General features: G+C 38.3%; 2 protein-coding genes across 7 annotated transcripts; one reads left to right on the top strand and one right to left on the bottom strand.

Moving 5' to 3' along the window:
• Positions 1-105: 105 nt before the first annotated feature.
• Positions 106-21,845, top strand: MFSD8 (major facilitator superfamily domain containing 8). Of its 6 annotated transcripts, none has more exons than XM_084519063.1 (15): positions 106-299; positions 748-833; positions 1,837-1,880; positions 2,722-2,962; positions 3,249-3,362; positions 3,851-3,995; positions 4,605-4,663; positions 5,218-5,326; positions 6,300-6,434; positions 6,823-6,926; positions 7,022-7,278; positions 7,441-7,503; positions 10,650-10,753; positions 12,821-12,965; positions 21,615-21,845. In XM_084519063.1, the coding sequence occupies exons 1-13, from the start codon at positions 202-204 to the stop codon at positions 10,650-10,652; spliced, it is 1,458 nt and encodes a 485-aa protein (XP_084375189.1). In that variant the 5' UTR covers positions 106-201; the 3' UTR covers positions 10,653-10,753; positions 12,821-12,965; positions 21,615-21,845. The 6 variants fall into 6 exon arrangements, with proteins under 6 accessions (XP_084375189.1, XP_084375188.1, XP_084375190.1 ...); XM_084519062.1 differs by lacking the exon at positions 12,821-12,965 and adding an exon at positions 7,860-8,077; XM_084519060.1 differs by having other exon boundaries at positions 107-299; positions 7,441-8,077.
• Positions 10,136-25,768, bottom strand: PLK4 (polo like kinase 4). Its single transcript, XM_084519058.1, has 16 exons — positions 25,664-25,768; positions 25,218-25,313; positions 24,335-24,430; positions 24,128-24,242; positions 21,159-22,191; positions 19,939-20,039; positions 17,938-18,311; positions 16,906-17,010; positions 16,431-16,533; positions 15,461-15,610; positions 14,447-14,577; positions 13,635-13,726; positions 13,116-13,254; positions 11,918-12,058; positions 11,059-11,165; positions 10,136-10,745 (listed from the first exon to the last, which is right to left on the bottom strand). The coding sequence occupies exons 1-16, from the start codon at positions 25,691-25,693 to the stop codon at positions 10,646-10,648; spliced, it is 2,913 nt and encodes a 970-aa protein (XP_084375184.1). The 5' UTR covers positions 25,694-25,768; the 3' UTR covers positions 10,136-10,645.
• Between the last annotated feature and the right edge of the window lie 723 nt (positions 25,769-26,491).

The raw sequence follows: 26,491 nt of genomic DNA, 5'->3' as shown, positions 1-26,491 counted from the left end.
CGGGGCCAGCCCCGCGCGCGCGGGCGGGCGGGCGCGCGCAGGCGCACGCTGAGCTGCGCCCGGCCGGGCACGTGACCGGCGCGGCTCGCGCCCGGGGCCGTTGGCGGCCGTTGGGGGCCTCGCGCCCGGCCGGCAGCGCCCACCCGCGGCCAGGCGGCCGTGGCTGAGGGGGGAGGCGGGTCCCGGCGGCACCGGGCGGGCATGGCGGCGGCGGCGGCAGAGGGGCAGGAGCCCCTGCTGAGAGCCGGAGAGGAGGAGGAGGAGGAGGAGGAGGAGGAGGACGAGGGTCAGGAGAGCAGGTACGGGCTCTTTCCTGCCGTCCTAGCTCGGCTGCGTTGTTGTTGTTTTCTTCTGGCTTGAAGTCACGGTTCTGTGAGAGGACATCTGGGTGTTGCGGTTTAATGCGCAGTTGGTAAAGGCTTCACGCGGGATCTGTAGTGCTCCTGTGTGCCAGTGCACAGGTTGGAGCGCTCAAGTTCTCTCTAGGTAAAGTTCTCTTCGGGTAGCGCTTTCAAGCACAGCGGTGCCTGACAGCAGTTCTGTTTGGCTTTACGTTCTGTCAGTGTAGTGTTTGTCAGAGAAAAATGTGTTTGCTTCTAAAATCATGTTTTTTTCAGTGTAAGAGTCCGTTCCTGTATGAGACTGAAAAGCAGTTTATGCAGTTGTACTGCGATGTCTGTGAAACATGATTGCAGTGTCCTGAGAGAACTTGATAATGATTCTTTCTCTCTTGCCCTCAAAAAACAGGGATGTTGTGGAAACACAGGAGCATTATAAAAGCAGGTGGAGGTCCATCTGGATCATGTATCTTACTATGTTTTTCAGTAGTGTAGGTGAGTAAACGTGGAAGAATTTTGTTGTTTGTTTAATTAATATGGTCTGATTTGAAAATTATAGGGTTGTCTGGTTTTCAACTAGCTCCTTTAATGCTACTGTTCTTTATACTCATAAAAATGTATATGTTGTGATTTATTTTTTTAAAGAGAAGATAATTTTAGTAAATCAAAAAAAGTTACGTTTGATAAAATAAGTAATACTGTGTTTTGAGAATGAATGACGTTACCTAACTCTGTTTTATTGGCTTTGTAATCGTTGGGGGTAGAAAGTAGTGGCAGAGTAAGGTTATGACTCAGAACCAACAAAAAAAAGGTCATGCTTTATCACCCAAAGAAAAACTCCTAGGGAATTAAAATAGAAGTAATGCTTAGCTCTGAAGTGCTAAGATCTCTGTGGGAATGCATGTTATCTATTTCAAAATACATGTCAGGATGTGTTTTCGCTTAAGGAATTTTGTACTTCCACTGCAGAGCAAATTACTGTTTTAGTCCTAAATATCTGCCCCTTGAAGTAAGAGTTCTGTTGATTTTTGCCTTCTAGTGATTTTGTGTGCACCTAGAAATGATCATGTGAATCATAGGATATTTCAGTGATTTTTTGTTGTTGTTGTTTCATTTTATGTATTAAAAATTATTTAGTACAATTATATTTGTGTGTGAAGAAATTATTTTTACTCTGGGGACCTTGTAGTCTTTCAATTGGGAGGAAAAATTCTTTGCAGTTTGCTTGGTGCATCAGTATTCCTTTCATAAGAGTTTTTTGTTTAGCATGTATGCATCTATACAATGTCCTATTAAAAAATAGTGGCTCCTATCAGGAAGAATGATTACTCTTCACGCTGGCACATAATAAGTATTTTTTTGAGGTGGCAGACTCATACATTGTCTATCATATACCTAGTAGCAGAAGAATGTGTCTGTAGTAGCTGCTTCAGTAAATGGTATTACTCATACACATGGCAAACAAAGTAACTTTGATTATGTTTTTACTGTATTGCAGGTTTCTCAATTGTAATTATGTCTGTGTGGCCGTATCTACAAAAGGTTTGTAAATGTTACCATTTTTTTAATTAATTAGAAGACAAAACTCTTGCTCAGAAATTATGTGGTATAAAACTTGGTATTTTATTGAGGAACAGGTATAATATGGGGAACTATGTGGTTATACTGAGGCTTTTATTTTGCCGTCTGCTAAGACAGCTTTTACTGTTGTATAAAATCTGTCAGTTAGTTACTGAATTCATAAAAGTACAACATAACTCAGAAACGTTTGGTATTCCAATATTATTTCACTGTTCATTGATCAATAATCAATAAAATCAAAAATCAATAAAATCTCTGTGCATGCATGTGTAGTGTGAAAACACAATGCATAAGGCTTGTTTGCCTTTTGAAAAAAAGGAAGCTGAAGCTAGAAGTTTCTCTGTACGTGCTGGATTGTTGTACGCAGGCCTTCTTGATAGTCGTAAATAGGGAACCTGGCTAGTGGTTTTATTAAAATGTGTACCTGGGTAGTGGTTTTATTTTTTCTTTGTTGCTTTCTTGTCAGAAGTGACATAAAAAAAATCCCTAAAACTGTATTTTAATCTATCCTAGGATTTTACTGCCGAAATTGTACAGTTCGTAGACAATTAGCCAGGGTCTGTTGTCCCAGACAAAATACTACGTGAAAGCTTCTGAGACCCAGAAGAACATATTTACATAGTGCTGCACAATGCCACAAAGATATGCTAACTTGTTCAGCTTATGTTTGACACTGCCATATACTCTCAGAAATACAGTGCAGAGTCTTAGGTATTTCAGGCACTGATTCTAAATTCGTTTTGCTGATACTATAAAAATCTGTAATATTTTACCCATACAGTTGCTTCATTTGTTTTTGCAGATTGATCCAACAGCAGATGGAAGTTTCTTGGGATGGATTATAGCTTCGTACAGCATTGGCCAAATGATTGCCTCTCCCCTGTTCGGCGTATGGTCCAATTACAGGCCAAGGAGAGAACCTCTTGTTGTTTCAACGGCAATTTCAGTAGCTGCTAATTGTCTTTATGCCTATGTCCATGTACCTCCTTCACACAACAAATACTATATGCTGACTGCACGTGCTCTTGTGGGTTTTGGAGCAGGTAACCACGGCAGAATTGACGTTTCCGAAAATTACTAAGTTTTGCATCTCATATAAGATAGTTAACATGGTGTTTTTGTACCTCATTTATCATTATGTGAATAAGCAAAGGAAAGAGTTTGTCAATACTAATTTATTATAAAGCTGTGTAATTTTTCAGTGTATATGAATATGGGAGGGAGTGCTGGGTTTTATGTTCTTGCAAAATAAGAAAAAATAAATGTAACTGTCGAATTTAACAATATAACTTAGTATTTACAGGAACACTTTTGTTTTTTCTTTTTAAGGAAATGTGGCTGTAGTTCGGTCATATATCGCGGGTGCTACTTCCCTTACAGAAAGAACAAGTGCCATGGCCAATACCAGTGCCTGCCAAGCAATAGGCTTCATATTAGGACCAGGTAGAGCATTTCTTACTACTTCACCTCTCTAAAGTGGGCTTTCCTCTAATATTCTTTAAAATTGGGCATCAGAAGTAGGAATTCTCAGTGACCATATGTTAAATGGTCCCTGTAGCTTGCCACTGCAGGAGCAATACTCTTGTTCCAGAACCAACGCTTTCCATTTAGAAGGAAGAATAAAAAAATGTAAACCAACTGTCTGTGCATGGTCAAGAAAATCAATTGTACACTCAGAATTGAATTTCAGTTCTTTATGGGTCATGTTATTACGTGTACAGTATATTTATATGTAACCAAGAAGTATTTTGGTTAGTTGAGATCCCACTGGCATCTGAGAGTTTATTTAGAACAGATTTCTCAAGATATCAGAAGGTAGGTAAAATACTTTAGTTGTCAATTAGAACTTTGATTATCTAGTCTTACATGTTTTTTCTGTGTTGTATTTTCTTAGTGATTCTCACGATTTTCTTAATATGTCTGTTTTTAAGTTTTTCAGACATGTTTTACACTTATTGGAGAAGAAGGAGTAACATGGAAATTAATTGATCTTCAGCTGAACATGTATACAGCACCAGTTTTATTTGGAGCTCTTTTAGGAATTATTAACATTATTCTCATCTTTGCCGTGTTCAGGTAATCGAGATAGAAATAGAGCAATTCTACCTTGATTTAAGTGTTGGCAGGTAATGAATATTGCATTGCTTAGAAGGAGTACTAAGCCTGAAATCTGGAGTGCTAAAACTATAAATCTTTATTTCTTATCACTTCAGAGTTTTTGCCTTCTGTAATACAGATCTTTTTCATTATGTTGGTAAGTGAATCATAGTGAAGCTATGGCTAGAGTATAAACTCATGGAAAAGAAAGCTATTAGATTATTAACCTTGATTTTTAGTGATGATAGTTTCTGCACGTTTTTTCTTTAAAGAGAACTAAGGTTAGGTTGCTTACAGGGTTCTCACTGTCATTGTCTTCCTTTTAGAAATCTTGAGGGAATTTTTGTGCTTTGCTCCACTGGTGGCAGGGAGGGGATGGGACAGAGGCACAGAGATATGTAGTATTCTCCCAACGTAGTATTTCCTTTTTTAAAGATGGTGGTGGTCACATCAGCCAAATGTAGACTACACAGGTGATACTTAAAGATGCTGGGAATAATTAGAATATAAAATTATGCCATTTAGAAGTATACTTAGTAATAGAGCAAATAAATATGTGTATTAATGATAACAGTTGTAAATTTCTAGAGAGCATCGAGTGGATGACATGGGACGGCAATGCAGTAGTATCAATTTTGAAGGAGAAGGTATCTATGTTTTATTTCAAGCTTACCAAATGACGCTTTCTAAATACTTTCTAAAAGCTAAGTATCAGTGCTAACTTAAAGGTTGAACCAAATGATCATAGAGGACTTTTCCAACCTAAATAATTCTATGATTTTATTTATGAAAATGCTACACCCAGGTTAGAGGAACAAAGCCTCCATTGTCATGTGGGTATTTACACTGCTGTGTACTTTTGACCTAGCAAGAAGAATTGCAAGTGGTTTGGTTTCCATTGTAAATATCTTGAGAACAGGTTGCTTATTTTACCACTACTAAGGACTTGTCGGTCCTAGTATTACAGTGGACCAGCAGATGGTATAACCAATTCGGAAATAATTTTCTCTCATAGTCAAAAAAATGGGAGTTTCAACAATTCCAATTTGGATTTGAAAAACATTGTCAAAACACATCTGCCTAACTGCCCACCAAACTGCATGTTAAATACTTAATAGAGTAAGGAAGTGATTAATGTCTGTAATAGGTGATAGTGTAAAAAAAGATTAGTTTACAAAGTTATTTTTTTGTTTTGTTGCAGAAAGTGGTGTTCCGGATCAGGATGCAGAAGGAAATGTTGACCATATTGCTGTGGTAGCAATGAATTTTCTTTTCTTTGTCATCTTGTTTGTGTTTGCTGTCTTTGAAACGTAAGTTTGTCTATTTTTGCTTAAAATACTTTGACATATAATGTGATTGGACAGTGTGTTCATGTAAAGGCTCTTCTGTTAAACTCATTTACTTCATCATACTCTTCATAAATAGAAGTGTTTATAAGTCCAAAACCATAAGCAATTAAATTGCTGAATACTGAAACAGCGTAATGAGCTAAAGCACAGTAATAACCAAAAATACGTGGCACAGTGTGGTATGTGGAACGTTAATGTAAAAGCTTTTGAATGGACACAAACACACATCCTCAACTTCTTAACTGTTAAAAACCAGTTGCCTAACTTGGACTACCTAATACCTTCAGAGAAAATTGTGTCTTCATCTGAATACTTGGTTCTATACTTCCTATTTTAAGGTTGTGTAGTTTCTTAGTATGATTCTCATATGCTCCAAAAGCTCCAGCAAAGCTCTTATGTCAATGATAATTAAAACAATTGTTTTGATACAGTTAATGCATTTATGTTCTTAAATATGCTATTTTACGTAACTTTTATGTATAGAGGTGAGTTATTAACTCATTTTCTTTAAGAAAATAAGTGAGGAAAAAACCTTAGACCAAAGAATACTTAATTTTTGGAATTTATTAAATACTTAGAGGATATGGGATTTATTTTACAAATTTTTGAGTTCTAACTAACATTTATTTTAACAGTACATCTGTCTTAATTGCTTTAATTTTTTAGAAAATTGACTTCCTAGTGACTGATAGGTTAATATAAATATACATTATTTTTACATTCACAGGGCCCAATTTTTTCTCCCTGTCTTTCTGTCAAAGCGTAACTCTTGCTTTGCTTCAATTCCATCATCATTTTGTGAACTATCTGGAATATATTAATGATGCTTCAGAATATGGCTGTTGTAATGCAGTTCTGAATCTGGTCTAGTGGATTTATTTTTAATAAATGGTGTATGACAATATTTTTTTTTACTTTAATTTTGTCGATTTAGCATAGCTACTCCACTGACGATGGATATGTATTCCTGGACAAGGGAAAAAGCTGTTTTTTATAATGGAATAATCCTTAGTGTGATTGGCGTTGAATCAGTTACTGTTTTCATGGTGGTTAAAATGCTATCTAAAAGGTAAGCTTTTGGAGTTTATTGAAATTTTGGTACTTATATTAGCTAAGTCTGAAAAGTTTTCTAGCAAGTCCAAATCTGCATTACCTAAATCTCTTACTTGTTAACGAATTTGGGTATACTATGACAGTGAAGTATCCTGATTTTGACAGAGGCATGATGCTGTTGTTACATTTTGTTCTGGTAACATGAGTCCCTTCCTTCTCTGTGTCTCATTCTGGGGTCACAAGAAAAACTTTTGTTTGATGTCACTGTGATTTTGCTGTCCTTGTTGCAGGTATTTTGGTTAGGCATCTTTTCAATAAACTAATGGGCTGTGTCATTAACACCTCTACAAATTATACTTTTACTAAATGATATACGTTTTGGATTTTTTTTTTTTTTTTGATAGGACTGGTGAGCGTGCCATACTCCATGCAGGCTTACTGATCGTCTTAATTGGATTCTTTATCTTACTGCCTTGGGGGAAAAAACTACCAAATATCCAATGGCAAGGTAAAATTCAAGCTGTGCTAGGCTAGTCATAATGCTTTATTGAACGCTTTTAATTTTATTGTTTTCTTAGTGGCACGTATTACTTCTTTTTACAGAAATAAAGAACAGTTCTATTCCTCGAACAGTTTCCAGTGAAATGGTGATACCTTTCTGGAGTTTGCAAGCAATGCAGCTTCCATCCAACCACTCAGAGCCTGTAGGCTGCCCTGTCACACAGTCCTGGTGCCTGAATACTCCCATGATCTACCTGGCCCAGTATATCAGCTCTGACATACTAATAGGATTGGGCTATCCAGTTTGTAATGTCATGTCCTACACTTTATACTCAAAACTTCTAGGCCCAAAACCTCAGGTAAGCATGATGCCTAAACAGTTTTTGTTTGTTTCAGAAAGACAAGTGATTGACAAACACGTTTCTAGGATAATTGGTGGGAGTAATGTTTGTTTAGGGTGATTGGTGGGAATTCTTGGCTAGTCAAATTCCTGTGTAACATAAACTTTTGCTCTTTTAAAGGGTGTCTACATGGGATGGTTAACTGCCTCTGGAAGTGGAGCACGCATACTTGGACCTGTTTTTGTGAGCCAAATATACACTCACCTGGGGCCACGTTGGGCATTTAGCTTAATCTGTGGAGTAGTCATAATTTCTCTCTTAGTCTTGGAGATAGTATACAAGAGGCTTATTGCCTTTTCTGTTAGGTATGGAAGGATGCAAGAAGAGAATTGTTAAATAAATAAGGAACGACGGAGTAAAACCAACCCAGAAATTATAGCTTATTACTAGTTTTTAATGAGGAGTGCCTAACCACTGACCTTGTTGGCTGTGAGATAAGAACCTGTACTTACACAGTGACAGAGCACGTAGTTTGGCCATATCCTAATCCATGGTTATACTTGCTGCAACAGAGCTTTTGTATTCTGCTTTTCCAGCAGCAGAGGAAGGATATGAAAAAGTTGAACCAGTACAATGGCACGTTTGAAGTGTTTACATGCACCTGTGTACTGAGTGCAGCTGTGAAGGTGACAGGTTAAGTGCATCCTTTTCAGAAAGAAGTGAAACATTGTCTTGATTCTGTGAATCAGGATTAATAATTCATTTGTAACTACACGATGAGTAGAGCAGCATGCACTTTTTATGGAGACATCACTACGTAAGTGAACCTTCTGATGCTTTATTTACTAGCATGAAAGCACTGGTTCATACAAAATGTCTTTCTTTGGAACCTTGTATCAGTGTGAGGATTTCAAGTGAAGTGTGATAGAACTATAGAGGAAGGTAGGTGCCTACTTCATAGAAGTAGTTTATGTGGGATTTGGGTACTTCAGTTGGTTAAGAGCCATTGAAAATCACAGCCTCCATGACTGTTACTTGAATTACAGTAAATTGTGCAATTTTTTCCTACTGTCTACTGTTTTGTTAAATGCCTTTTTATAGCAAGAAGGCTAACGTGCACAAAGTAAATTATGCACAGCTTTTCTTAACCTTACTATAAAAGGAAATACTAAGCATGGTAGTTTATGCTTCTGTTGTCATCTGAGAACAGTGCATTCATTTCCTATATGAGCAACCACTGCTCATGCTAATTAAGTAAAAAGGAGGAAGCTAATGTCTCCTTGCATGTTAACTACTAGCTATAGAGTTTTCCTGATAATATCGTGTAAGAAATAATTTACATTTGGATCATTCAATATTTTTATTTTAAAAAATTCTTCATAATGTTGCCTAACTCTATCTGTATGAGCTGATCTGTTTCAATACTACTGGAAGATCTAAAAACCTCCAGTAACAATAAAAGCTGCTATTTAACATATCTAGTATTTGATGCTTTCTGAATTAAATGTAATTTATTATTCCTGTGTAACCAACTGTTAAAACACTAAGACTACTGAATTAAAAGATTATTTTTTCAGTACTGACTGAAGGCAAGTTGTTTTTTTTTCCCCCCTACTTTATTGCTCTACAATTCCAGGCTGGTAGAAGACTTTGGTTCTTTAACTCTCTTTCAAGAAAGTGAGCATTTTTTAATAATCTAGTTCATAACAAATAGTACCACAACCACTGTATTATAGTGGTGGAAACAAGCTCTAAGAGGAAGCACTTACAGCGAGCAGAAATTACTGTGGACATGTGAAACCAAAGTCTAGCAGGAGTTTTCAAAAGAGCTAGCATGGATTAGCATTTCATGTTCTCCAACTCCATTTGTACTAATGGTTAAGGCATAATAAATGTTTTATAAAGGGTTAATGATAAAACTGGACTTGGTGAATACTTGTGGAACGTAGTATCTCTAAACAGTGGTATATTCATACAGTGCTCAACCAAGAAAGCAAGGACACGATTGTGTTTTCCCCAGTCTGTTGTTTAATTTGGTGTATGGCTGTTATAAATTATCAGCCTCAAAGTCTTACAAAAGATTTGTATTGTTAAGAGGGCCTGAGGGGTTTTGATATCTGGTTAACACTAATCTAACTGCATGTAACAGTCACACTTCACAAAGTAGCTGATCCCTTTCTTAACCCTTTGTGTCACCTCACATTCTAGTATTGATGACTTAATCAACTTATGCCTAGACTGCAGATAATTGATATTACAAGTTGTTAATATGCAGGGCCAGTCCCTATCTCATCAAGAATAACTTGGTACTTAAAGTCAATGGTTTTACACTTAAAATATTTAATATGTAATCTGAAAAGGATGTGTTTACATGCATGTGTACACATGTTTATCAAAGACTTCTAAGAGTTAAACTCTCACCATACTGTCATTCTACAAAAGTATGTTGATACAAGCAGAAATGTCAGCACAGGTGAAGTTAAATACTTTCAGTTTCTCTTAATGCTCCTCAGTTTGTTATATATCTCTAATAGCGTGGTCCTTAATGCATAAGGTAAAAGTATCTGAAGTTAAAATTCCTATAAAGTAACAAATTGAGTGGTAACTACAGCATGTGCAATTTGCTTTCCTATCAACATATTTCAGTGATCTCTACTGCAGAGGTAAAACATTAAATCACTGTGCAAATTTTTAAAAGTTCTACCTGTTAGAAGATACTTTGTACAACAGTTTTATACTTTCTTGCCCCAAGCTTCACACATCCCTAAAATCCCAACCGATGATGCTCTTAAAGTATTACATCAGTTTCTGGTAGAGTTGAACTTACTACTTACAGGAAAAGGCTCTCAGTGACACTGAATACCAAACAAATAGATCTAGACAATTACCACTGCATTTATTTTTTTTTTTTCGGTATAAAATGCTTGTGCAGGGAAATTAAAAGCTGCTGCTACAAAAATAAAAATGGAGTTATAAAACATGTACATATTTACATATATTACTTGTAAGACATAAAAATACAAGTTATTTACAAATACAAACACTTCAACAGCACAGATGCATTTTCCTTAATCTTTAGCATTTGAGTAAGCAGTGGGGAAAGAAAAAATACAATAGATTCAGATTATTTCCAAGATGTTGAGGTCATTTAGAACTGATTTGAGAACTCAAGGTCTTGCTTGAGCAAATTTATCCATCATTTTGCGGAAAAATACTTTGTAAGATACTTTACAAGCAATTTGCTACATAAACACAGCAACCCTTCCTTTCCTATTTTTTAACCAATTTTTGGAAGAATTTCTGGATAAGCTGAATAAAATCAGTCACTTTAGTATCAGTGAGTGATTTTATTAAGCTTTGTGCCCCAACATGTGCTTTGCTTTTATCAGTGAGGACCACCTGGATTGGTAAACATCACAAGAATAGAAGACAGACAGTGCAGCTTCTCTTTGATGTATTCTGGCAACTTATCGTTTTCTCCATACCTACAAAGGTAAATAAGAATACAAAGTTTAGATGCTTGCAATAAATTATTTTACTTAAGGACAGTATAAGTATTTAAAAACTTATCTGTTTTAAATTACTACATTATAAATTATTTTAAAGTTATTATTTATAGGTATGTTAAACATGGAAAACAGTTGTTTGATCATATATTTATTAAAACAATTTGGGAAGTGTGCATTCTTACTTTTAATAATAATTAAAAAAGAACAGCAACTATGAAGTTTACCTTAGGTTAAAGAGTCTTAAACTGACAGCAGACTGAGTTATTTTTATGGCAGTAACAAGACTCACCTAGTTGTTTGGCCATCCGGAGACGTGTAAGTGATAGAAGAAACACCTGCTTGGGCTACCAGTTGGGATCCATCATTAAACTGAACCCATACTGCTCCACTGGTCAGCTAACAAGACAAGTTGCAGTGTCATTTGTGGACATGATTGCACACCTAGAATTATCCTATTAAAGCTGAAACTTGTTCTGAGTTGAAGTCACTTCGGTATCTAGGCCACTCTTTCAGTGATTATATGTATACTACTTCTTAGTAAATAGTAGTCTTACAGTTTCAAGAACCAGCATTCCTCAAGTTTCAGATGTTCAGATCTAATGTCCTTTTCATTGAGTTAAAGAATTATCTTTAATTAACCACTCAGAGAATTACTGAACATAAAACAGAAGGACCATTTTGTTCGAGTTCACACTTATATACATTTTAAAGTTTAAATATAAATTAAACCGTTCCTTTGTTAGGATAGCATGATGTCTGTATCTGGATTGCAGAGAACATTTTTTAAATCTAAATCTGGTACCACAGAAAAGGAGAGAGGAAACAGTTGTGTATCAGAAAACAGCTTTTCCTGCTGCATTGGCAGATTCAGTCACCTTGCACAGGACCCATACATTTCCATTAAAAACCACTTCACCATAGCACCTTTACTGCTACGTACTGAACAGCTAAAATTGTAACAGATTCATTTTTTTTCTTGAGGGAAATTAACATGACAGAAGGCACTCAAATAGGCAGTAGTCATCATAGGAAATTTATGACACATAAAACAGAAGTACTGAACTATTACTTGGGTTTCTTATACTTAAGTAGTTCACCATAGCATTTACCTAACATACTTATTTGGAATTTTGGTATTCATTCCTTACCTGCGAAGCCCAACCAACATTTTTCACAAAGACAGATTTTAAAAGTTGGGCTGAATTTGGGCTGCATTCTGTCTGATGAATGGAAGAGCACGTAGCTTCAGCAGCATTAGTCATAAATGTGGACTTTTCATATGACACCACCTAAAACCCAGAAACACACGGTATTAGCAGCCTTAGTATTAAAGCCAACAGATAATGTACTAACTATAGTGGTTAATTGTTATCTTTTTTTCCTTAATCTTTTCCTATACACAGAAAGATTTAGTCTATAAGCTTCATTTAACACCATTATATTGTAAAAAGCCTGCAGGATTTCATGACTTCCTCCATACTGTATTACAACAGTTTTTCCACTGATTCCCTGTATTCACAGAGGAAAGGAAGTCTGCTTAGGGAAAGCCTATTTAAAAATCTATTTTTCTGTGTTTGATTAGCAGAAAACCCTATGCAGTTTCAGCATTCAATTTTCCTGAAGATAAGTTAGAAATCTGGTGAAGCTTAATATTAACTCAGCATAAAAATCAATACTAGTGCTGAAGCCTGAAGGAATTTTTGTTACTAGCTTCATTTCAGCCAAGTGAAAACTGGCAGATTCTGTATAAAGCATGTGCACTAAACAATCAAAGAACAGGGGTGCACATCAATTCAAGGAAGCGAAGCTCATACAAACTCAGTGTGCTAAGACTAATAGAATTCATTCAGCTAGGAATGCTTTATTGGGACTGTGATGCAGCAATTGAAGCTTGGCAGGTCTTCCAAACAAATTGATCAAACTGCACAAAAAGCCTTATTGGCTATATGTATATTCATATGTTTACATTTGGCCTTTTTTAAATTAACACTTGATTTCAGATCAATAGCCTCAAGTGCTCATATCTTTTGTGACTACCATTTGATATACAGACCTGAGGACACAGAGCCCTCCAAATTCAAGACAGTTCTGCGTAACACAAGTACGCAATTGTCAAGCTATGTTCCCAGGAGACGGTGTTGACAAAGTTTTGGAGGACATGGACTTTTCAGATGATCTTAATTCCAGATATCTCAGGTTAGTTAAAGTCAAAACAAACATTTCTAGCCAGCATGCTCAAACAGTTAATAAAGGCATACATCTATACAAATATAATTATATGAAAATAAAATAGCAATGTTTCATTTCCTGCTGGACAGCAGTCTCCATTTGTTCTTGTATACTTACAGGAGTACAGTTTGGAGTCTGAACTGGAGTAGAACTGGCAGCTATATTCCTATCCAGTGCCATAACTTCTTTTGAACAGTTTGCATTGTCCAACAATGAAGGCACTAGAGCCTTTGGCGATTCAGTATTGCCAGGTTTTCTGGAAAAACAATGAAACAAATGTGAAGAGGTCTTACCAAAAGGGTCTAAAGTAACAAGTGAGGAGACCTTGCTTTGTACAGTCTGTGGTTAACTGAATGAAAAGCACTTGAGAACACTAGTCATCTGCAGACTTGTTTTTACACATGGTATTTGTTAGCCTGGTTTAGTCTAAACCCACAAGTATATTTTATCTTAGTATCAAAAGAAGGGTATGCAGGTCCAAAACAGTATTTTTTATACATGCTATGAAGTTGATGATTATCTTGCTAACAACTACGAGCCTCTGCTAAACAACCCTGGCTTCTGCTAACATTAGCCGCAACAGGCTGCTTAGGAGGAATATGCAAGTGTGTAAATATGTACTAGCAAAAACACTACCTTCCAACAATTATTGGAAAAAACGGAACGTTTTCACTCCTTTTTTCTTCTTCCAAAATAGCAGATTCCAGTGCAAGGCATATACGATGTCCCTGGAATTAGAAAGAGCTTGTTAAAGTTTTTAACTGAGAAGGGTTTGACTGCCTACACATAGAAATACTTTTTCCAATGGTACTGAATATTGGTAATAGCTGTATTGTATGTACCATGAACGCAAAGGCAACTAGAAAAAAAAAGCTATATTACTGTTACCCCCAGTAGCTTCAGCATATCTGGGCTTACTTGTAATAACCACAGCTCCTCCTCTTTTAGCAGGAATAGACAGGGGAACAACAGACTCCTGAATTCCATTCCAGCAAACAGAACAAAAGAAAGGCAGAATTGGAAATTTTTACCATTTCCCAAGTTCAAGACTCTTGTGACTGCTAACTGGGTGACATGAAACATGAGAAGGCATAGCAAGTAGACCAGTTAAGCACCTGGCAGTTGTCACCTCTTTAAAAAAAAAAAAAATCACTTAAAACAGCTTTGCCCTGTTTAAACCTTCCACTAAGCAGGCAAACCTGCTTTACACTCTAGTAAAGAATTTCCTATAACAGCCTTTGAGGCAGTGTTGGTGTTACCACTACACTGATATTTGCTCTTTCATATAAAGAAACAGCCTAAAACACACCACTACCAAAAGCGCTTCAACCATTCTTCTTATCACCATAATGGAAAAACATGAAAAGCAACATTTGAGGCAGATTTCTGAAAGAACGAATCTTCAGAAGGTTGCTTAGCATTTGAAAGGGCTATATAAAACCATTTACCTCATTTGCATGATCCATATATACTTGTATTTCCTTCTTCAAACCTGTTTCACTTTCTCCTTTCAAAGTGAAGGATTTCCCTGATTTTTCAATCACACGAGTTATACCAGCTGTCTTGTGTATCTTTGCTCCTGTAAAAAGGATTTTCTAGTCTGATTTGTATAAAATGCTAGTATCTATGAAATAGAAATCCCCACCGTTACATTGTACTCTACTAAAATGTGACTCGTTGACAGAAGAATTACTACAACAATAGAACTGCTCCTGGTTAAGCTCTGTGCATCTAGCAGAAACAAATGCCACTTAAATTGGGACTGTGATGTTAGTGGAACATTTTCTTTCACCAAATATCACTACTTATGTAGGTTGAATGACGCATTCACTACCTATTAACAAATGCCTTTTTAAGCGTTAATCTGAGACAAAATTGCCATCTCTAATAGCACTGCCAAGAATCAGTTCAATATGATCTATTAGTATTTAATATGGTTTTAAAGATACACATTCTTTCAAGAGCGTTCTACACAATCACAGAACTGTTACTGAATTGTTCTTAAAATCATAAATTCTGTGCATATGTCTACTTATGAGGCAAATCAAACTATTTCACAGTGGTCTATAGTGAGAAAACAATAGTCAGTGCTGTCTGGATTAACAAGGGAGAGAAAGTTGGAGAAGACAGTCGCTTTCTCAAGTTAACAATGGAACGCTTGATGTATGGACACACCTTTCATTAAGTAGGTTAACTATCAAAAGTAGATCCAAAGAAATTAAACAAATTCATGAAAGGTAACAAGGTGTAGGTTAGCAATACTTCTGTCATGTACTCCCTTTGAAAGGAAGAAGATAGGCAGAAAGAAACTAATGAATAAATTCATCTGTGAGTGCTAGAATGGGGCAAAGTGCTAAGTGGTAAAGTCTTGTTTCTAGTATTTTCTTCAACCTGAAGCTTTGTTTGGCAATGTTTTTAGTACAGCTTTAATAACATAACCACTTGCAAAAGTGAATACATACCATCATAAAAACAAACTTCAACATCTGCAGTGGGTGAATTTTCCATTAACATGCACTTGGCATATCTTGTGTAGAAGGTAACTTTGGGGGTTTTTGTTCTTACTAACTGCACAAACTTGGCTGCATACTGGTATTTTTTCCAGTACTTTTCTAAAAAAAAATATTTTAAAACATTTATCAGTCAGATTAAACACTGTATATCAGCTTGAAAACAATTTAAAAATACGTATTTTACAGATGAAGGCTATAAATAACATTTAAATAATTCACAGAAATATGCTTAAAAGAAACTGAATTCAATTTCCACTTTTTTTTTTTTTTAAGAAAAGTTTACATCTTCAGTAGCTGTATCTTCTATTACCATAGTTCATAACCTCAACAACATAGAGGAAAGCACTGCATGCATCATTTACAAAGATAACATGGTCCAGCTGGTTTCCTGACTTCAAAACTTGTCTTTGACCTCCATAAAACTTTTCATAAAACTTGTCTTTGACCTCCAGTTAGTAGAGCAGTCTGCTCATCTTTCAAGAATTTGTAGTTAGCTTGTTTGTTCTTCTTTTCTCTAGATTAAACACTGTCAATGCTTTCAAATATGTATTTTCCCCTTCTCACCCCATGCAATAAGTACTACGAAATGCAAATTGAAGTTGCTTTTTAAAATTTGATTAAAACAGCTTCCAATGTGAATGACCAGAATATGAAAGCGTCCATTTAAACTACACTTTAAAGAAGGCAAGTGACTCCTTATAATTTCAATATAAAATGACTTAAAACCTGTGACTTCAGTCTCATCAAGTTTCAGAAGTTTGCGGAAAGTATTCATTTAAACTGTAATTTTCAGCTTATTCTGAAAAGCGTTTTATCCTCCTGATTATTTGAGTAGCAGGTAAAAGCTAGTAAGTCTCAAAACAAGATCCACTTAAGCATCAGATTACTTGTAATAGTTTTAAAATAAATGTCACATTACCTGGCAAGTTGTCAAAATTATACATACAGATGTCTTCAGGAAGAGCAGGAGGTTTGTCATCAAGAAGGAAGCCTCTTCCTTCATTTGGATGATAAACTGCAATCTACAAAAAGGGAAGAATTGTGTTTACATTTGCAACTCATATGGAAATACGTCAGTTTAATTACCATAATAACACCATGAACTGTTCTATTCCACTAAGTGATTATTTAACAGCTGCAGTTCTCAGCAATACTCCACTGTTCTCTAAGTCAAGTCCAATCTTGCTGGGAAATAATTGCTTGCTACCTACATCTGTATGGCTGTACCACAGCAGGGGTGGGGGTGCAGGGGAGGAGGCTATTTGCAATTCTAAACAAATAATTTATAACAGTAAATCATAGCAAATAATTGCTAAAATGAAAGTTAATAAAGATTTAAACAACAGAAAACTGAAAGAAATTAATATTACAATAAAGAATCCGAGAAGTCTCACCACATTTCCATCACAAGATATTCTGAGAACTTCTTTCACAAATTCTTGTGAATGGTGTTCTTTTAGAAACTCCATACACACTTCCCCAGTATCTAGAATGCTCACCTAAAATAAATTAAGAAATACAAGTTAGACCAAAAAGCCTTACTCTCTGGCAATCTAAGCTAACATTTTTTCTACAAATGGTTTATGAACACAGCTTTCTAAAAATATAAGGACTAGAATATTTCTAGAATATAGTGCAAACTGATAAATACCTCTTACAATAACTTTTACTGCTAGGGCTATTAGAACTGTGCTTCTTCATGACTCAAGGTTATAAACCTGGTCAGCAAGGGTGTGGCTTGTTAGCTGACAAATCAAACTAACACCAGTTGGTCCTATTATGTTCTTTAGAAAAAGAAATGGAGAAGGGAGAACAGGTGAGCAGGACTGTAAAAAACTGAACAAAAAGCAGAAGGAACCAGAAACAGACCAACTAGAAAAATCACGTGAGCCGTAAGGATTAACAGAATTTCTTTTGCTTTCTTCTTCACCCACAAGTTAGGGATGAAACAGCACTATAGAAAAACATCCAAGTATTGGAGAGCAAAACTATTTTAATTTCTAATCCAGTTATCTACCCGGTTCTTAAAAAATGTTCAGTGTATCAGACATAGTTAAAATCTTAATATTTAAAGTCTAAATTTGTATCTTATACAGATAAGCAGTGCAGATGTTTAGAACTATAGGAAGTATATATGCACTTAATATTTCTTATGTCTACCTATAGTTTCTTTGCTTGTAAGCTAGAAGCAATGCGACATCAACATTTGCAACAAGTAGCCACCAGGTTGCAGTATTCCATATCCAGAAGAACTAGCATCTTATTGATATAATTTTGAATTTAATCACTAGTAATATAGATTCATATAATCTTAAGTAATTACAGATCTTTAGAAGAACAAATGCTTCTGGTTTTCTAACTGATTTTTAAAGAGATTCACACTATTTAAAAATTAAATCCTTTTAGTTCTAAGAACTGACACGTACCACTGCATTTTTTGTTTTTTGCCTGATCGGTTTTAGCCTGTGAGCGTTGAGAGGCAATACTATACTTCGCAGTGTAGGCTTCTGATATGCTGGTGGTTCCTTGCCCCATGCTTGGTTTTGTTCTGTAGTTGACCAAAGGCCACACGAAGATGACTGAACTTTCTCAGACTGGCAGAGAACTTCAGAGATGTATTTCTTTGGGTTTCTCTGGTTTAAAGAATGTGGAGGGATGTCAAGGGATGCATCATGATTCCTGATATCTTTCAAGGTGTTCCATGCATTTCTTGATGCATCTTGCTGCACATCCACATGATACTGGAAACCTCTATGTGCATTACTGCTGCCAGTTAGGTCTGCAGATGGTCTCAGCTGACCTGAAAGCATTGTAAGAAGTACATTGGAAATTTGAAGAGCCTTACTAAGGAGGAAAAAGTCACTTTTTAAAAAAAGATTTTAAAAGTAACATGTTAGAAGGCTTATTTAAGCAGAGAATGATTTCTGTAATCAGTCCAAATTGTTAGGCTATGACTTACATGTAGGTACCAATCAATATCAGCCCTTATAAAATTGCAGTGTTTATTTTTAAACTGTTACTATATCTCAGTTATGACAGCCTTTGGTCTTAACATGCACCAAATCACCTCACAAAAGCATCGCTAAACAAAACACTAATTCAAATATATACTTCCCCAATAACTGATCTGTTGAAAGCCAGTTTCATTGCCATTCAGATAATCACCAAGTTTCACTGAGGTTTCAGCTTAGCTAACCAGAGTGTTTTAACATCAACCAGGTTTCATTGCTCCAAATGTTAACTTCCCACTCCAAAACCTGTGTTTTATCCCCAGTCACTTGTTTAAAAAAAAAAAAAAAACAAAAAAACACAACTATTTTTATATTTAAACTTCTTATAACCACTTCTCTAGTTTTGATATTTAAGCCCTTGGACAAGGGCCCAAATATCAAAAGGGGCCTCACCCAAACAAGTAATGCACTCCTCCTGTCATGTTGCAGAACAGCTGAGGAGGGACCAAAAATTAAGTAGGATTACTCCATCATGACCATGTGTCATGATTCCAATTCCCTATACAGACAAAGGAAAGGAGTCCAGTAATATCAGAACAAAAGAGAACAGAATGGATTTATGATTGCTCTATGATTGAATTACATTACTAAAAAATGTTGTAATATGATGCGTAACGAAGAACACCTCCTTCCCTTCTGTGTCTTTTGTCCTTTCCTCCACCCCTCCTTCTGCAGCCTAATTATCCTTCTCTCATTCACTGAGGTCACATTTTCTCTGAAGGCATATTTGCACAACTGAATTAACAGAGTTTGAGTCACCTGCCAATCTTCTGTCGCATATATATAAGTGATTCAGGTCAAAACTGAATAATTTGGGCAGGTTCTAAAATTGCATTTCCCTCTTTGTGGCCTTATTTACTTTTTGCTGAAATACTGAAAAAAAAAAGATGACCTTATTTTAGGAAGCTAAGCATTCAAATGCAACATAGAATTTCTTCACTGTTCTGAAGGCAGTTATATGTAGCTCATTGTACCAACTCAACAGCTTGGGGAGAACTAACTACAAAGCCTCCTGAATTTCCTACCTCAGGAAATTAAAATATTACAGCTTAGTCCAAAAGAGAAAACAAAATATTATCAATGGCATGGCTCTTGCTTTAGAGTGATTTCACAGATGAGTGATGCTGGAAATCATTTTGCCTCTTTCAATAGCTCTGTCAATTTTTGGCAGTGACAAGTCAGTTTAGGGTCTCCCATGCTTTTCCTTCACAAAGGAAGTCTTGTGTCTGCAGTGGCTTCTGTTAAAATCCAACCACTGATATTTAGGATGCCAGCATTTTACTCCAATATCACAGTTACTTGGCCAATTGCTTCTATCATGAGTTTAATGAAACTAAATTTGGAAAAACAACAGAAACAGTTACAGGACACAACTACAACTGGAGTGCAAAAATACACAATCGCTTAGTAACGCACCGTTTGTTTGCATGCTTCCAAGCCACTGCTGCATTGTTTCAGCCTGGGACTTCTGCTCTAACAAACCAAGGTGGGGCTTCATTGGGCACAGATAATCTGAGCTGCAAAATAAAAGTTACGCATGTAATCAAAATTACATCAAAGACACTTGCACAACAAAAGTTATGATGTTGCAGCTGCAGAAACCACAACCTTTAAAATGTTTAATTCAGGCAGCATTTTGCAGCTGCAGACAGCATAGAACTTGCTTCTCCTTTCACAGGGAACATTCATAAAAACCCATTTCCAAGTGTAATAGAAAGTTTGTACTAATTTTTAGTATGAATCAAGTCTGAAACACTTTACAAAAAGAAAAACAAATGAGACCACACACAAAGTTGCCACTTCTTCACACTGAGGGGAAAGCAGGAACTAGGATATGCAATAGTTCTTACATTAAACACAGGGAAATGTTCATCATTCTGCTAGCGGGAAAACATTATCATAACAGAGGATTTTAGTTGCACAGCAGTGCACAGGAAGCAAAGCTCAGGCCTCCAACACGCACAAACATCCTAGCATCCCTTGCAGATTTTACACCTGGGCTAGTTTGCATGAGCTAGGAAAGCCTGTCAGATATGAAGAAAGAAGTCAGGATTTTCATCCAGAACTTCTAAGGACATAACTAAGTTTCAAGTAACTTTGAAGGTGTTTTTTTTTTGTTTTTACCCCAAGTGCAGCAAGCATTGCTCATTTTATAACCCTTAACTTGTACTTAAACTTTTTTTTTTTTTATCTTGTCTAGGTATAAGGCATAGTAACTGAAAAACCCCAGAGCAGCAAGTATATGCATTAGCAGTCATACTCTGAATGACTTCTACTCTAATCTGTATTTCTAAAACGAGCAATTAGAAAGGGTGCCCTACCACAATTGCTGTGGGGAATGAAGTGTTCACCTTGCTGCACATGGGAATAAGTAAATAATAGAGTATTACCAGGATAAATGAAAGCTACAATCCAGCTGGTAGGCATGTAGCATCTATGAACTTTAAGATGGACTAGTGGGAAGGTGAACCTCTACATTAGCAACAGCATCAATTATCACCCTCTTTATATTTGTATTCAAGCTATAAGCAGAGACACTTTTGGCACTTACTGCAGTCTAGTACCTGGGGAAAAAAAAAACATTCACTTTACACAGGACAGCTCTACATTTCATCTTAATAAAAAATGATTCTTACTGTGGTTGATCTTTCACAGGTGGAGACATTTGCCCTTCAAAAGGACCAGAACTACCAGAAGTCTTTTCCTTAAATATTTCTCCCACATCAGTATAGCTGCTTGAAGGTGAAAAGCATTCTGTGTTTTCCCTTGTTCCTGCTCTAGGCTTGGAAAGCAGTTCCATTGAGTGACATCTCTCAACAATATTTGATATTCCTTGAGTCTGGCTATGGGATGCGCCAGACCTATCTGAAGAGTGGGCTCTTCGGAGGTAGCGCGAATGTGGTCTCTCTTCAGAAGGTTGCATGGTTCTTCCCCTGCCAGTTACGCCAATTTCTTTTCCCTGAATTCCCCACTGATGAAAAGAACCGCTTCCATCTACAGATGAAATGTTACTGGAATTCTTGTTTTTGGGAAAAAAAGTAATTTTATTCGGCAGCGGCTGCCCCACTAACAGCTTCTTCTTTTCCTTCAAGCAACCACTGGTACTGATGCTGGAAGAGCCCGTAAAGGTTGTAGAGATGGTAGCGTTTCCGCTGTCCATGGAATCTTCTGAAGTTCCTGAATCTTTGCTCCGCGTAGACCTGCACCTGGACATAAAAGGATGATCCAACACAGAGGAAAGACTCAAACGATCTGCTGGATTTTTGCGAAGTAATTTGTGTATGAGGTCTTGCGCCTCTCTTGATAAAAAGGCTGGCATTTCATAATCTGCTAACACTACTTTATTCAGTGTGTTCTTGACCGTGTCCGTGTCAAAAGGTGGCTTTCCAATAAGAAGAGTGTAAAACATGCAGCCCAAAGACCATACATCAGATTCAAGTCCATGCGGACTCCTTGTGGCTATCTCTGGAGCAATGTAGTTAGGAGTTCCACACATGGTATAATGCTTTTCGTGAGGCATTTTCAGCTGAGTTGCTAGTCCAAAATCAGCAATCTTGACGTTCATATTATTGGTGAGTAAGAGATTAGAAAGGGTGAGGTCCCGATGCAGTATTCCATGAGAATGAAGATACAGCATACCCGTGATAATTTGATGCAAGAAGTGGCGGGCTGTCAAGAATACAAGAAAACACACATGCTTCAGTAGTATAATTGAAATCAAAGTCTTGAAAATAACCTTTTCAAGTCTGCTATTGGTCTTGCCTTTTTTTTTTTTTTTTTTTTTTTTTTTTAAAGTGAGGATGTTATAAGGGTTGTAAGCATCACACTAATGAGATTGGAACTTTCTGCTCTTTTGCTTGGAGCAATTCAGTATGACTATGTTCTAGGACAGTCCATAAAAGGATGTTCTGTAATGCATTAATCCATGTGATGCTTTGATAACAGAAACATGTAAGATGTAAGGAAGGACTGGAAATATTTTCATTTCGCCTAAGCTTCTTAAAATTAGGTTTCTGAGAAGCTAAAAATTCAAGTTGCACTCCCACTTGCAGAAACAAATACAAGAAATCAAGCATCATTACTACATGCAGATAAAATACTGCACACAACTTGGATGGTTTATTCCCAAACCTTCAAGGCTACCAATATTTCAGTTTCTCAGTCTTCTATGTTCATGATGTTGGGATAATCTTTCTGCTCTATTACATTAGAAATAAAACCTCACCCAGGCTGAAACAGCATCATTTATAATGATGTTGCAATTACAGTAATTGTAAGAATCACACTTTCTAGAGCAAAGAATTTACAATCCTTCCTCTTAGCAGGGGGCAGACACTGCAGGACAACAAACATTACTAGAAAGCTCTTCTCAAACGAAGAGGCTTCTTTAAACCTGAGCCAGTGGTTTTCAGCTTTCAGACCTGTGTTACCATCAGATGAACTATTTTTGCTGGAGTGGACTTGAATTCAACAGATGCCTCTGTAACAGCACCTCTTTAGTCCTGTCCTGTGATCTAGGAATTTCACAGAATAAGATTACTTGTTTCCTTGTTTCTCCATCAGTTTCTAAACTGGAAGAACCAGACAAAAAGATCAGCATGGTAATTCTGGGAACTGGCATAGGTATTAACCACTGAACCCAGATCAGATGAGGACAGAACAATAAGTCTGTCTGCACCCTAAAACACTGCACATAGCAGCATGCTTCCATGTCCCTTAAGTTTTGGAACTGCACTGTCCCACTTAGCCTTTCAGTGATCCATGTCCTAATGGGAATCTTCTCACTGACAGCTATAAGAAAATAGAACACGAGTAAGCTCATAAATGCAATTCTTTTTTTTTTTTTTTTTCAGGACAGGACTCTGAGACACTACTCAGAAGAATAATAAAGCCAATTTAAAGTTTTTAAATTACACTGACAGTGAGCTCTCAGTGTAAGATATGATTTTTTATTTTAGTTCACTGACTTCCATAAGAAACAGATAAAAACAGCAGGATTTCTCCTCAGCTGCAGTCCTTCAAGAATTCTAGAATTGTCAAACTGGATACTTGCTTCTCATACAGGACTTCTTGTTAACTCAGCCTTCAAACAACTTTTAAACAATTAACTGCATTTTCTTCGTTTACACACGTCTTGAAACAAATGTTTCCAACAATAATGTGTAAGATGAACTGGAATCTGGAAGGCTTTCCAACTGGTGACATGAGGCAGTAATACTGAGGTGAAGAGGCACAATGCAAAGCAAACATAGCTGTTTACATGCAGTTGCCTGTTTTCCTTTACTGAGTTTCCCAGTTTTAAACTCTATTTCAAAGTAATTTGGTGTATGAAGTACTACCTTTTGGTAGATATTGATGGCTTTTTTTTTTTTTTTTTAAAGACAAAAACAGGTAGTACAAGCTAGCGTAAAATGGCATAAACCAAACAAAAGCGTACAGACATTGGAGTGAATATGCGTATAGTCCTAATTCATCCCTGGATTACTTTTCATAAAATTTCAAGCTATGCTGATTGTTTCATAAAGATGGCAATTGTAAATATTCTTTCAGTACAATTAAATTTATTGAATAAGCCAACGTGACGTATAAAGAAAAAAAATCTCACCTTCTTCTTCTGAAAAGGGTTTCTTTCTGTTCTTTATGTATCTGCTCATTTCACCATTGTGACACATCTCAAGTATCAAGTACACATAGTTGCTATCTTCAAAATAGTTATAAAGCTAGAAAAGAAAATTAAAATATTAAAATACATTTTGTAGACTACACAGCAAGTCACATATACCGTTATTGCTACAAAAAACATGATTCTTACCTCGAGTATAGATGGATGCTTTAGCTGACAATGTATTTTCACCTCATTTTGAACCCTCTGTACCATTCCAACTTTGTGCATGGCTTTTTTATCTATCTGGAAGTAGAACACAATGCTTTTCAAGTACTGCAAGACTGACCACACAAATTAGTTTCACGTGAACTTGAAATTCTAAATATTCAATGCATAACACATTTGCCTGAAAATGCTGAAATACAAGCAAGGTTTCACATAGTATTGCCTACTAGGTGCTTTTCATGAGCAGGTGCCTTAGAGAAACTGGAACATACGAGTGTCCAGAAGTAGACAAGTGTGAATATTTTAAATACTAAAACCAATAGCAAAGCTTTCTGAAATAGTTATGCAGAGAAATCTATTGCGTATTTTGCCAGGCAGATAAGCTAAGTATAGTTGATATTAAAAAGGTGGCCAAATAGAAGCATTACAAACTGTAATTAGATGTAGCAAAACACCTGTGAAACATGAGTTTCTTTCATAACAGTTTGTGCTGGCAGTCAGGGAAATTTTTCAAGACTCTTACAAGTTAAAGGGCTGCAGGCTCTTACGTGTGTCCAGGACCTCTCCAGCCAGATGAAATCTAAATTAAGGTTTTGTGGCTGTAGGTTTCAGTATAAGAATTACAGGGCTGAATGTCCAGCCAGAAGTGAGTCTTTCAGCTCAAGCTCTTTTAATAGGAATGTATTAACTATCAATAGAGTCTTTCTGTTGGTGCTGTCTCTTGCAGGAGGAAACTCTCCTCTAACCGTCAGTTACCTAGAAACGAGTGACCAGGCACAAATGCCCAACGCCATAACACAGAGCCTGCTGCAGCCTGCCCTCGAGAACTCTGAGCGGGTTGAGATCCCCGTGCCGGCTGCCTTACCATTTTGATAGCCACTTCCAGGCCCGTTTTCAGGGACACCGCTCTGTAGACCCCGGCGAACGAGCCCTTTCCCAGGAGGTTCCCCACCTTGAAGTCCTGCAAGGCAAGCGGCACGGCACGGCACGGCTGTCACTCCCCCCCCGCTCTCCTTCACACCCCTCTCCCAGCCCGCAGCCCCCCGGGGCAGCCCCCCGGCCCCGCTGCCCCCGCCCTGCCGCGGCGCTACCTGGAGGGCGCCCCCGGCCCCGCTCGGCACCATCCTGCCCGCGGGGCGGCCGCCTCCCGCCGCCCCTCCCGCCGCCCGCCCCCGGCTCCCGCTGCTATGGCAGCGCCACGCAGCGCCTCACACACACCCCACACCCCCCCCGCGGCTACCCCGGGGCCCCGTTTGGCCACCGCCGCCCCTCGCAGCCGGGGCTCGCCCCCAGCAAATGGCGGCCGCCCACCTCGATGCTCTCGCCGATGCAGGTCGCCATGGCGCCGTCCGGCCGCTCTCTCGCCGCCCGGCTGCCGCTAGGAGCTGTCCCCGGGGCGCCGGCCGCGGCTCCCCATCGCCCTCACGCCGCCCGCCGCCGCCCGCCTCGGCCCAGCCCCGCTGCCTCGCGGGCCCGGCGGCCGCTCCCCCCCCCCGCCGCCTCCATTTTGAAAAATCGCGCCCCGGCCCTCCCGCCCCGCCCCGCCCCGCCCCGCCCCGCCCGGCGCCGTGACGTCACGCGGGCCGCCAGCAGCGCCGCGGCTGAGGGGGGAGCGGAGCTGCGCATGCGCGGAGGCTCGCGCAGCCTGCGGCGGCCGTTAGGCGGCGATGGGCGCGCGCGTGCGCGCTGTGGGGGCGGCCGTTGGAGTTACCTCAGGAGCGCCCTGGGGGAGCGGGCGGGGAGGCGCTGCCTGAGCGGCTTCGAGCGGCCCTGCGGGGAGCCCGCGGCTCCTGCTCGCCCCTCACACCGAGCTGCCCTGCTCGGTTTTCTTTTTTTTTTTTGCAGAGCCACCGAATATCCTGAGTAGGAAGGGACCCACAAGGATCAGAGTCCAACTCCTGGCTCCACACAGGACCGCCCTAAAATCGGCCCCCATGGCTGAGAGCGGTGTCCTAGCGCTGCTCCAACGCCATCAGTTGGAGCAGCCTGGGCAGCCTGTCCCCGTGCTCGAAATAGCTGGAAAACCTCGGGCCGCTGAGGTTCTGCAGGCTGCCAGGCGTGCCGGTAGTACTGCAGGCAGCGAGCTGTTGGAGCGCATGCTGAGCAGTTAAAAGGTCTGCGCTGAGTTTTGTTTTGTGT

This window comes from Aythya ferina (assembly GCF_964211825.1).
Source record: "Aythya ferina genome assembly, chromosome: 4".
Taxonomy (NCBI): domain Eukaryota; kingdom Metazoa; phylum Chordata; class Aves; order Anseriformes; family Anatidae; genus Aythya; species Aythya ferina.
Note: the sequence above shows the minus strand (reverse complement) of the source record. Positions and strands in the feature narration are given on the sequence as shown.

What these genes read in the sequence shown, in the direction of transcription:
- PLK4 (XM_084519058.1), bottom strand. Translation starts at nt 25,693, where the DNA reads ATGGCGACCTGCATCGGCGAGAGCATCGAG. An exon ending in ACCCTTTTCAGAAGAAGAAG is followed by an intron (nt 22,192 to 24,127) that starts GTGAGATTTTTT and finishes TATTCTTGACAG; the next exon opens with CCCGCCACTTCTTGCATCAA. An exon ending in CCGGATGGCCAAACAACTAG is followed by an intron (nt 10,746 to 11,058) that starts GTGAGTCTTGTT and finishes TTACCTTTGTAG; the next exon opens with GTATGGAGAAAACGATAAGT.
- MFSD8 (XM_084519060.1), top strand. Translation starts at nt 202, where the DNA reads ATGGCGGCGGCGGCGGCAGAGGGGCAGGAGCCCCTGCTGAGAGCCGGA. An exon ending in GACGAGGGTCAGGAGAGCAG is followed by an intron (nt 300 to 747) that starts GTACGGGCTCTT and finishes CTCAAAAAACAG; the next exon opens with GGATGTTGTGGAAACACAGG. An exon ending in TGTGGCCGTATCTACAAAAG is followed by an intron (nt 1,881 to 2,721) that starts GTTTGTAAATGT and finishes TTGTTTTTGCAG; the next exon opens with ATTGATCCAACAGCAGATGG.